The sequence below is a fragment of the Lissotriton helveticus genome, chromosome 5_1 (assembly GCF_964261635.1).
Source record: "Lissotriton helveticus chromosome 5_1, aLisHel1.1, whole genome shotgun sequence".
Taxonomy (NCBI): domain Eukaryota; kingdom Metazoa; phylum Chordata; class Amphibia; order Caudata; family Salamandridae; genus Lissotriton; species Lissotriton helveticus.
The window spans coordinates 387,537,984-387,550,106 of NC_136065.1; the positions used below are offsets into that span (position 1 = coordinate 387,537,984).

Below are 12,123 nucleotides of genomic sequence, written 5' to 3' on the forward strand. Positions count from 1 at the left end.
GGGAGGAACACACTCGCCACAGCTGTCGCACCTGGCTCAAGCAATGTGGAAATGGGCCATTCAGAGGAACATTTTCCTCATGGCAGAACACCTCCCGGGCAAGGACAACCAAGTTGCAGACCTATTAAGCAGGCACAGCCAACAGATGCACGAATAGGAAATTCACCCCAAAGTGCTCCAACCATTCTTCCGGAAGTGGGGACACCCGGAAATAGATCTGTTTGCCACAAGCGAAAACGCAAAATGCCAGTACTTTGCCGCCAGGTTCCCACATCCGCAGTCGCAGGGCAATGCGATATGGATGAACTGGTCAGGCAAATTTGCGTATGCTTTCCCCCCAGCTCCATTAATACCGCTGGTGGCACGCAAAATGCGCCAACATTCCCTGACGCTAATTCTAGTTGCTCCCATGTGGTCGAGGCAACCATGGTACACAACGTTCCTAGAACTATCAGTGGTGCCTCATCAAAGACTGCGACTCACACCCAGTCTTCTAACTCAGAGCCATGGCGAAATCCAACACCCAGATCCGCAACAGCTGAACATGGCGATCTGGCTCCTGAAATCCTAGAATTTGGATACCTCAACTTGCCTCCACACTGCATGAACATTATCAAAGAGGCAAGGAAGCCCACTACCAGAGCATGCTATGCAGCAAAGTGGAAACGTTTCGTCATTTACTGTAACAACAATGACATTAACCCACTTGATGCTTCCACTCAAAACATCATCTGTTACCTATTGCACCTCCAACTGTGCAATTTAGCCTTTTCTTCCATCAGAATACACCTAGCTGCGTTAGCAGCATATCTACAACACAGGCAACACCTTTCACTATTTAGGGTGCCAGCAATTAAAGCGTTTATGGAAGGACTTAAACGCGTAATTCCTCCAAGACACCCACCTTCACCAGTCTGGAATCTACACGTTGTCTTAACCAGACTAATGAGACCACCTTTTGAACCACTACATTCATGCGACCTACAATTTCTTACTTGGAAAGTGGCTTTCCTTATTGCCATTACTTCGCTTCGAAGAGTTAGTGAGATGCAAGCCCTAACTATTCAAGAGCCATTCATCCAAATACATGCAAATAGAGTAGTTCTTAGAACAAACCCTAAATTCATGCCAAAGGTGGTATCTCATTTCCATATAAATCAAACAATAGAACTGCCAGTGTTCTTTCAGAACCCACAAACGGTAGCTGAAAGGGCCTTGCATACCCTAGATGTCAAAAGAGCTCTGCTATATTACATAGACAGAACTAAAAAATTTCGGAAGACAAAACAATTGTTTGTTGCCTTCTCTCCACAACACAAAGGTAATCCTATTTCCAAATCAGGTATAGCCAGATGGATAGTTAAGTGCATCCAAATATGTTATTTGAAGGCAAAACGCACCTTAACAGTTCCCCCTAGGGTGCATTGAACACACAAGCTAGGGGCATCCATGGTTTTCCTAGGAAATATTCCTTCACATGAAATTTGTAGAGCAGCCACACGGTCAACCACACATACATTTACAAAACACTACTGTGTAGATGTACATTCAAAACAGCAAGCTGCTGTAGGACAGACTGTTCTCAAAACTCTTTTCCAGACTGCTGCAGCTGTCACAGGTAGCTACCGCTATGGAAGATACTGCCATACATTCTATGCACAGATATGAATTCAGCAGCCCACATGCCTCGTACGGAATATGCTACTTACCAGTATGCATCTGTTCTGGGCATGTAAGGCTGCTGACATTCATATCGCCCACCCACCTCCCCGGTGCCTGTCGCAGCTGTAGCATTCACTCTTTGCATGGACATCTCTTACTGTACTATACTCCATCTCTGCCACAATGGCGAAAAACAATCTGAGAATGGAGAAGATGCCCATGCGCACTGTAGTCCGAGGGAGGAGCCACCTATCTCGTGATACTTCGAAGACTCTCCAGGACAACAATGTGCAATCATCCGGACGGCGATCTATGCACAGATATGAATGTCAGCAGCCCTACATGCCAATAACAGATGCATACTGGTAAGTAGCATATTCCTTATAGGGGCAGCCTTCATTACAGTTTCATTCAGTTTTTAGTTCACAGTGCTTTTGAGTGGAGTTTTAGCCAAATATACCTTACTATGACCAATGGAGTATGAATTTAGGGTTCCTAATAGTTTGCTATGGTTATAGGTAAGGAATTATTTCTTATTTTGACAATTTGAAGTGTATATGTGTCATGGATGAAAGAGGGGGGCTGAAGAAAGGGTGAGACAGATAATGGACCTAAGGCAATTCTGAAATGTAGGTATATAACATCCGGTCTCATTGTATGTCTGTCACATTTTACATCTGAATTCCTCTCACATTTCTGATCTTAATTTGTATCCATCAGATGCTGAAGTTAGCTCTGAGGAATCTGCTTCCACTGGCGAGGACCAGGAAACTGAAACTCCCCCTGCAACATCAAGTGAGACTGAACAGCCTAAGGACCCAGAGACTGAACCTGGGGAGGGAAAGGATGAAGGCAAGCCCGCCGAGGATACGAAAAAAATGTAGGGCAATGGACATATTTGGTGAATGCTACATTTAACTGTAACTTGCTTGAAAGTCTGATTTTTTTCACCTGGCTCTTAATTTCCTACTGTATACTCTGCTATCTTGCTGCCAAACAACCTTTTTTAGGCTGTAAGTAGCCTATAGGATACAATATTTTGGTTGACTAACAGACACAGCAAAATTTGTTTAACCTGTTTGACTATTACTAGCCACAAACCTGTGTTGTAAAGGCAAGACCAGATCCTCAATAGTATGTGGCAATTGTGTTGCTACTACATAAGCATATTCCTTTCGCGTATTAACACTAGCAGCCCATAGAAGCATGTCAAGTATGAGGATTTTTTTCCTTTTTTTTTTATATTAAACTGCATCGCTTTTGCTTCCTCAAAAGTAAGTTCTAGCATTGGGGCAAAGAAGATTTTACTTGAAAGAGGTGTGTGTGTGTGTGTGTGTAAGGGTGGGGGGGTATGGAGATGTCAGTCAGTGGCAGTCGCCACTGAGTAGTTATGTAGTTATAGTTAGGATCGTGTTTCCATAGGTATTGCCTTTTTTGTATTTCTAATAACTTTACTTTAGAGACGTTTGACAAATCTCCATGAAACTCGCTCAAAAAAGGTGCTTCTTTTTGATTAGTTTGCGCATGGGAAGTTTCGGAGTGATCCGAGAAGGGGGGTGCCCCAAAATACATTTCCCCATTCATTTTTCGATATGAGCTTTAGACACTGCTACTGCCCAACCTGCTTACTAGATTCACACCATATTTGGCAGAAAGCTAGATCTTGGTCCAGAAAGAGGGCTTTTTGTGTTTTGGTGTAAAGCTGTTCAGTTGTTTTGCAAAAATGAAGGTTAAAAAAATTGTAAATATCATGCCGCAGACCTGACAGATCTCATCCTGAGTTCTGATTGGCTGCCACCCCTTGAAACAAAGAAGTGGTGGCAGCTATTTTCAGACTCCGGCGGATAAAAGAAAAAGTTTATTTAAAAGACGCGGGGGAGGGTAGGCATACCCTGACTCCCTAGATCTGATAGTTTTTTTTACCGCAAAGTTGCAGAGGACCTGTGTGAGAGAGTGCCATCTTTCTTGCATTGGTATGCCCCCACTTTTTGCTGAACTGCTGATGTGCTTTGACTGAGTGTGCCCTGGGCTCCTGCCAACCAGGTACCCAGGGCCTGTGTTCCTTCCCTAAAGCTGTGTTCAAACAAAACCCAATTGGCATCTCTGGACACCTATCAGCCCCTAGTAATTGGTACCCTAGGTACTCCGGGCATGGTGACTAGAGAAGGCCCCTAAGGGCTGCAGCACTTATTGTGCCACCCTTAGGGGCCCTGTACCCTGACACCCACAGGCTTTGCAGGCTGAGTGTCTGAGTACAGAACTAAACAGAGAGTCGACATGGCACACATCCCTGTGTCAAATTGTAAGTGACAGCCTGATCACTGTACCCTTCCTGCACTGCTAGTGCTAACCGACAGGTTAGCTCTGTTTTCTTTTTCTCTTGTCTGACAAATTTAACAAATGATAATAATTTATACTCAACCAATTATTCTTTGCATTCTTCCTTTCAGTATTTATTAACCAAATAATAAAAGCATCTGTGCTTTAACCACAAAATCAATTCAGTAACATATGAATGAACATGAAATGTTTCAATCACTGATCATTAACAATATAATGTTGTCAATCCCAATGCATTTCGAGATCCTCCGATCTCTTCTTCAGGGGAACTGCAATGTAAAACGAAATCATATCAACTAAATGTTGTCAAACAAAGTGGAACAATACATTTTGTTCATGACTTTCAATGTATAACAACAGTTACATCTATGAGTCAGTTTATGGTATGTTGGATTGATAATTCTGTCATATAATGTTACGTTAACATAGGTTAGTAACCAGTGTGGAGTTTAGACAGTCAAAAGACCCTTTAATCAGCTTAAAAAATGCCATATGGTGAAAGGGAAGTAAGATGTTGAATGTCACTTACCGATGATGTAAGAGTATTCTAATTGAGATTCTGATAAGGTCCACCTAGATCGCGTAAATGTGGGACTAGGAAAGCTGAGAACAAAAGTGAAAAGAGTATCGTATTCAACATTGCATCTAGAAGCCTTGAAATTGATTAGAGCTGTCTGGCAGAAAAAACAAGCTGAACATGTCTAAAAAACTTGATTAACCAGTCAATCAATTCATAATCTGGCAGTGTCGGTTTAGATTGGAAAAATGAGATTTTGCAGCGTGAATCTTTCTGGATTCACTATGCTGTGCATTATGCCGCGGTCTTGTGGTTGGGTCCGGATTCGTAGTCTTTTCTTTGTTTTTTTTTTTTTTTTTCTTAGCCCAGGTGGGCGTCGGCGTCACACCCCCTTGGGTGTATTTCCGGTGACGTCGGCATGCTTCCTGCGGAAGCTCCCACTCTTGGGCGCCATCTTCAGATTCTTTTTTTCCGCGGTCGGGTCTGGATCGTTCCCGTTTGGGCTCCAGACATTTTTGGAGAAAGAAGAACGAAAATACAGAAAATACGAGGAAAAGTCATCTGAAGACTCCAGGGGACTTCATCGACGAAAAACCAGCAAGGATAAGGCGTTTTCCATCGAGATCTTCGACGACCGTCGACGAACACGCGACCAGAGAGGCCCTGGACGCTCAATGATGGACAACACGCCGTTCAAGTTCTGCCGTAACTGCCACCACAAGTATGCGCAGAAGGACCAGCACCCGGCAAGACCCCGAAAGCGCCGACGCCAAAAAAGGCGGCGTCCGCGACTACTCCCAGGCCCAGCGGATCCTCCGATAAGGAGTCCCCGGCGCCGAGAGCTGCTGATCAGCAGAAAATGTCGAAAATCGTCCCCGAAAAGGATCGATCGACGCCGAGGGAGAAAGACCCAAAACTGACGACGACGACCAGAGACCCAAAATCCGGTTCGACGTCGAAAACTTCGACTCCGAGAGGCACGGCGACAAGCCATCCGCCGAAGAGAGCGGCTGACCCATCCGACGCGGAACACACGGCCGAGATGGAGAAGAAAAGAAGGCGCCTCGAGGCAGAAATGGAGAACATCATGCAGCGGAAGAAAGATTTCGACGCAAAGATGAAAGCCTTCACGATCCCTCACAAGACCAAGCCACCGGTGGTGGAGGCGGTCGAGGAGGAAGAGGAGATCGCCGAAGTCACCGAGGAACAAGACCAGGACGTCGAGGTGATCGACGACCAGGAGGAGTACGAGAATCCCTACGATAGTTACAACTATGGGGAGGAAGAGGATGGCAGGACAGACACAGAGTCGGCACCCTCGGACCTTCAGGAGGTAGATTACATCGATGTCGACACCGACAGCCCGGAGGAGGTGGTCGACACTTACCCCTCGAGGCCCTCGCCGCCGGACGACATCGGGACCTACAACTCGGTGATACAATCTGCCGCAGCAGCTTTCAAGCTCAAGCTCGACGAAGAGAAGCAGAAAGCAGACTTCCTTCTAGAAACAATGCTCCCAACACAAACGAGGAGCCAATTCCTTCCAATGCTCGAAAGCGTCTTGGCTCAGGGGAAGGAAGCATTCAGGGAGCCCGCAACATGCAAAGCAGTAACTCCCAGAACTGAGAAAAAGTACAAACATGCCGCAAGGGACCCGGCCTACATTCAGGGCACGGTCTCCGCAGACTCCATTATCACGGCCACAGCAAGGAGGAGGGCTAACGTACCCACTACCTCGGGCCCGCCACCGGATAAGGAGAGCAAAAGGATGGATCTGGTGGGCAGAAGGATCGAACGGAATGCCGCGACCCACTGGCGTATGGCTAATTCCAACGCCCTGATAAACAGGCACATGTACCAGATCATGGAGGGGCTGGGGCAGTTGGTGAAGGACCTGCCCCAGGAGCCCAGGCAGAAGGCCGAAAAGCTGGTTGAAGAGGGAAAGAACGCAGCTAATTCTTGCCTTAAGACGGCCCTGGATGGGGCAGACACAGCCAGCAGGCTCATGATGATGGGTGTCACGGAAAGGAGGCACGCCTGGCTCAGGATTTCAGGTTTCAAACCGGAGGGGCAACACAGCATCCTGAACACACCGTTCAACGGCAGCACGCTTTTCGGGACAACAGTTGATGAAACGCTCAGCCAACTGGAAAAAGATAACGAAACAGCAAGATCCATGGGAGCATTGCAGTTCAGAGGGAACAAGAGGGGCACCCCGTCACGGAGGCCCGGCGGGAGAGGCGGAAACCAGCCAGGTACATCACACCAGGCTTTCCAGCAAACGCACCAGTCAGACCCGCAAGCTCAGCATGGTCAGCAGAAGCAGTCCTGGCAGTACCAACAAAGAGGCCAGTCCTTTCGAGGGAGAAATGGACGGGGACAAAATAGGAGAGGAGGGCAGCAGCCCACCTCTAAGTGACTTCAATAAACTCCGTGTGCCCGCCCACAAAAAAGGTCCCAGGGGGCAACACGTACAGATGGGTCAAGACAAACTAGACACCTACGACCACATGACACCAGTGGGAGGAAGATTAGGATTTTACCTCCGAGAGTGGAGAGAAATCACATCAGACAAATGGATCCTCAACATTATCCAATTCGGATACTGCATAGAATTGGAGGGGAGACCAATAAGCAGAAAACCAAAAAGAAAGCCACTAGCAGGCAAGCAGCTGCAGTGTCTTCAGGAGGAGGCGAAGGAACTCCTGCGGAAACAGGCCATAGAACGGGTACCCTTCAAGGAAAGAAACACAGGAATATACTCAACGTACTTCCTGGTACCAAAGGTAGACGAGACAATGAGGCCCATTCTAGACTTACGGTTCCTGAACAAATTCATAAGAACGCAAAAATTCAAAATGACCTCCCTGCAAGAGGTGCTCCCACAGTTGCAGACCGGGGACTTCTTGGTCACAATAGACCTCAAAGACGCCTACCTGCACATCCCAATGAACAGAAAGCACAAACACATGCTCAGGTTCACCATTGGAGAAAGCCACTACCAGTTCACGACACTGGCCTTCGGACTAAAATCAGCACCAAGAGTTTTCACAAAGTGCCTCGCAGCAGTCGCAGCGCACCTACGAAGGCAAGGTATACACGTATACCCTTATCTGGACGACTGGCTGGTGAAAGCAAACTCATACCAGAAATGCAAGCAGCACGCACATACAGTGACGAGCACGCTCATAAACCTGGGGTTCTCCATCCATTGGAAAAAATCATCAATGGAGCCGGAACAGGTAAAAATCTTCCTGGGAGCACAGATCAACACCTTACAGGGCAAGGTGTTCCCCAGCGAGAAGAGGGCGAGGGCGCTGGTGAAGGAAACTCGCCTCTACCGGAAGGGACAAGCTCGGACAGTGAGGACTGCGAGCAAGATCATGGGCATGATGGCATCATGCATCCACCTGGTACCAAATGTACGACTCCACATGAGACCCATTCAAGAATGGCTGCAAGAGTAATGGTCACAAGCCACAGGCGGTTGGGAGGATCTAGTGGTTGTAACGCACGCAGTGCAGAAGGAGATGGCATGGTGGACCATGGAGAACATAACAAGGGGAAAGCCTCTAACGCCCCCAACGCCAACAGTGACCATCACCACAGACGCATCCCTGAAGGGATGGGGCGCTCACATGGAGAAGCTCAAGGTGAGGGGACTGTGGACGACAACAGATGCGGCAAAGCACATCAATTACCTAGAACTGAAGACGATCTTCTTTGCGCTGAAAGCCTTTCAAACAAGACTGTACAAACACAAGGTATTGATACAAACAGACAACACCACTGCAATGTTCTACATCAACAAGCAGGGGGGCACACAGTCAGCACCGCTTTCAACGCTGGCGCAGGAGATATGGAGATGGGCCATCCCTCTCAAGATAGACCTGCTAGCCATACACCTACCAGGGAAGGACAACATACAAGCCGATTGGCTCAGCAGGCAGACATCGGCATCCCACGAGTGGGAGCTCAATGCTCAGGAGACAAGGTGCCTGTTCGACAGGTGGGGGACACCATCGGTGGACCTGTTTGCTACACGCCAAAATGCAAAATGCCAAAACTTCGCATCCAGGCAGCCCCAGGAGGGGTCACTGGGGAATGCCCTATGGATAGATTGGTCAAGGACATTTGCTTACGCCTTTCCCCCGATACCACTGATGCACAGAGTGCTGAGCAAGTGCAGAGCGAGCAACATGACACTGATACTGGTCGCACCACAGTGGGCGAGGCAGACATGGTACTCGCAGATCATGGAGATGACACAGTGTGCACCCCACAGATTCAGCAGGAGGAAAGACCTACTCTCCATGCAGAACGGAGAGGTGCTACATCCAGAGCCAGAGAACATGAGCCTAGTGGCGTGGCTTCTGAGGACATAGATTGCGCACATTTGAGACTACCAGAAAGCACCCTGAGAGTACTTAGGGAGGCACGAAGGCCCAGCACTTGAAAGTGCTACGTTGCGAAATGGAAAAGATTCACAATATGGTGCAGACAGGAAAGACTACACAATCGAATGAAGAGGGACTCCACAGTGCTAAGGTACCTGACGCACTTGCTGGAGAAGAACCTTAGCTCGAGTCCACTTGGCAGCGATAGTCGCCTACACAAGGGGAGAAACTTGCAGGAGTTTCTTCACATCACAAGTGGTGAAGAGATTCCTAGAATGAGCGAAAAGGATCGCACCACCCAAGCGGGTGCCGCCACCTGCATGGAACTTGAACACAGTCCTAACGGAACTCATGAAAGAGCCCTTTGAACCACTTCACAAGGCCACCCTAAAATTGCTAACTATGAAAACTGCCTTCCTGGTTGCAATAACGTCCCTACGAAGAGGAAGCGAGCTTCAAGCGCTGACGCTACAAGAACCATACATACAAATACACAACGATAGAGTTGTGATGAGGACTGACCCACACTTCATGCCGAAGGTGGTATCCAAATTTCACATGAACCAGTCTATACAGATACCGAGTTTTTTCCAAAAACCTACAACCAGCGCAGAGCGAGCTCTGCACACCCTGGACGCCAGAAGGGCAGTCATGCACTACATTGAAAGGACAAAGGGACACAGGAAAACAAAACAGTTTTTTGTGTCATTCGCAAACAGCTTCATGGGCAAAGCAGTAACCAAAAAGACCATTGCACGGTGGATCGCACAGACAATTCAACTCTGCCACAAACATGCAGGACAGGAACTGGCTGAGGGGAGACGTGCCCACTCCACCAGGAAGAAGGGCGCTACAATAGCCTTCCTGGCTAACACACCCATAGAGGACATATGCCTGGCGGCAACATGGGCTTCGGTGCACACGTTCACGAAGCACTACTGTGTGGACATACAAATGCTAACAACAAAAGAAGGTGACCAGGTCAAGGGAAGTATGTCGACATGATGATACCAAAAGGATCATAGGGTAGTGTGTGCCAAAGAGTAGAAAGAGTCACTGATGGCTATTAGAATTCCCATCTGACCACCCTCATGGCGGAATTTCTTCATGTGGGAATAGTAAATCGACTTAGGCACCGTCCAAACCATGAGGTAGCGGTGCGGAGGTAAATGTCGATACATTGGCCATATTAGTGCTCAAGGAATCATGTTAATAAAGTGCAGTGCTCAAATGAAAATGTGTGGATAAAATTGGCTACCTAGAACAAAGAAAATATTCAATGTGAACTGTCTAAGTGACAAACATAAAAACCCGCCTGGTTGTCAAAGCATGGGACAACATTATGGCGATGTGAGATGGTCAACATGTTTCAGCCTGATGGAGCATTACTCCGGCTTTCTTCAGGACCTAAATAAATAAAATGCTACTGCAAACAGGTTTCACTAAACACTCAAGGATGTATAAGCATAAAGTTACTATTTGGTATCTGTTATATCTACCAGGACCTCGGAGACCCAATGTCCACTGGAGACAGTAAGAGTTCTTCTCCCCAGCATTGTGTGGGTGACGGCCTCACCTCGCCCGGCAACCGCTCGGGACAACTGAGGCCCCGCTCTGTCCGTCGGTACCTCGCGCTCTCATCGAGCGGAAGTGGACCTCCACTTAGACAGTTCACATTGAATATTTTCTTTGTTCTAGGTAGCCAATTTTATCCACACATTTTCATTTGAGCACTGCACTTTATTAACATGATTCCTTGAGCACTAATATGGCCAATGTATCGACATTTACCTCCGCACCGCTACCTCATGGTTTGGACGGTGCCTAAGTCGATTTACTATTCCCACATGATGAAATTCCGCCATGAGGGTGGTCAGATGGGAATTCTAATAGCCATCAGTGACTCTTTCTACTCTTTGGCACACACTACCCTATGATCCTTTTGGTATCATCATGTCGACATACTTCCCTTGACCTGGTCACCTTCTTTTGTTGTTAGCGTAGTAGTAGGGGCACAAGGTGACAGGTCATTAAACAACACCCCTTGACCCTCCACACACCTGTTTTTGTTGATGGACATACAAATGAACAAGGAAGCTCAAGTGGGACAGAAGGTGCTACAGCACATATTCAACACCCAACACTCATCTTCCACCCAGCCGCCACAGAGATGAGAAACCGCTACAAAATCTATGCACAGCATAGTGAATCCAGAAAGATTCACGCTGCAAAACGAATAGTTTTCTTACCTGTCGGTGTAGTTTTGCAGCTTGAAGATCTTTCTGGATTCACTAGCGAACCCACCCACCTCCGCCAGAAAGATGAGGCTGGAGAGGGAAGAGGTGGTTAACTAAAGAATGGACTTTGAAAGTACAAAGCGGTAAATACAAACTATACAAATACAAACTAAATAGAACATTGCCATTACTTCGGAAACGAAAGAAACACGGAAAAAAAGAACCCGAAGATGGCGCCCAAGAGTGGGAGCTTCCGCAGGAAGCATGCCGACGTCACCGGAAATACACCCAAGGGGGTGTGACGCCGACGCCCACCTGGGCTAAGAAAAGAAAAAAAAAAAACAAAGAAAAGACTACGAATCCGGACCCAACCACAAGACCGCGGAATAATGCACAGCATAGTGAATCCAGAAAGATCTTCAAGCTGCAAAACTACACCGACAGGTAAGAAAACTATTCGATTAAGGTGGTAAAATCGAGCTATCTCATAGAAAAAGCGAGCTGAACAAGTTTAAAACCTAATCAATTAGAAACCTGCGTTATCTATCTGAAAGAGACACGTTAGTGATAGATTCCTTACCTTAGAATATCCCCAGGCGTCAGACTGGATCCGTAAATTTTTTGCGTAGCAGTACCCATGCGCGTCGGTAGGCGTCGTCCGCGGCTTCGCGTCCGTCGTCGTGGCGCCGTGATGACGTTGTCGGAGTACTTAGACGCCGCCTCCGCGTGCTGACGTCAGTTCTTCTTTTTTCCGCACCAGCTAGCGCAGATCTGGAAAAAGTTGTACCCTAGTCACTTTTTGACTAACCTTTTGAGATCCTTTGTGATCCTTTTTCGAAGTCTTTATCGACTCCGACGGTGCCGGTAGGGATGCCGGGGTTCAAGCCCTGCGCCGACTGCAACCGAATGATGTCGGTTACCGACCCCCATCGCCGGTGCCTGCACTGTTTAGGCCTGGACCACGACGACA

At 47.5% G+C, this 12,123-nt stretch overlaps 1 protein-coding gene across 1 annotated transcript in view; it reads left to right on the top strand.

The window, feature by feature from the left end:
* The window catches only part of HP1BP3 (heterochromatin protein 1 binding protein 3), a 704,364-nt gene that overhangs the window by 151,191 nt on the left and 541,050 nt on the right, over positions 1–12,123 (top strand). The window contains exon 3 of the mRNA XM_078642573.1: positions 2,383–2,542. Within this exon, the coding sequence (XP_078498699.1) occupies positions 2,383–2,542 (160 nt within the window). The remainder of the gene's footprint in view (positions 1–2,382; positions 2,543–12,123) is intronic.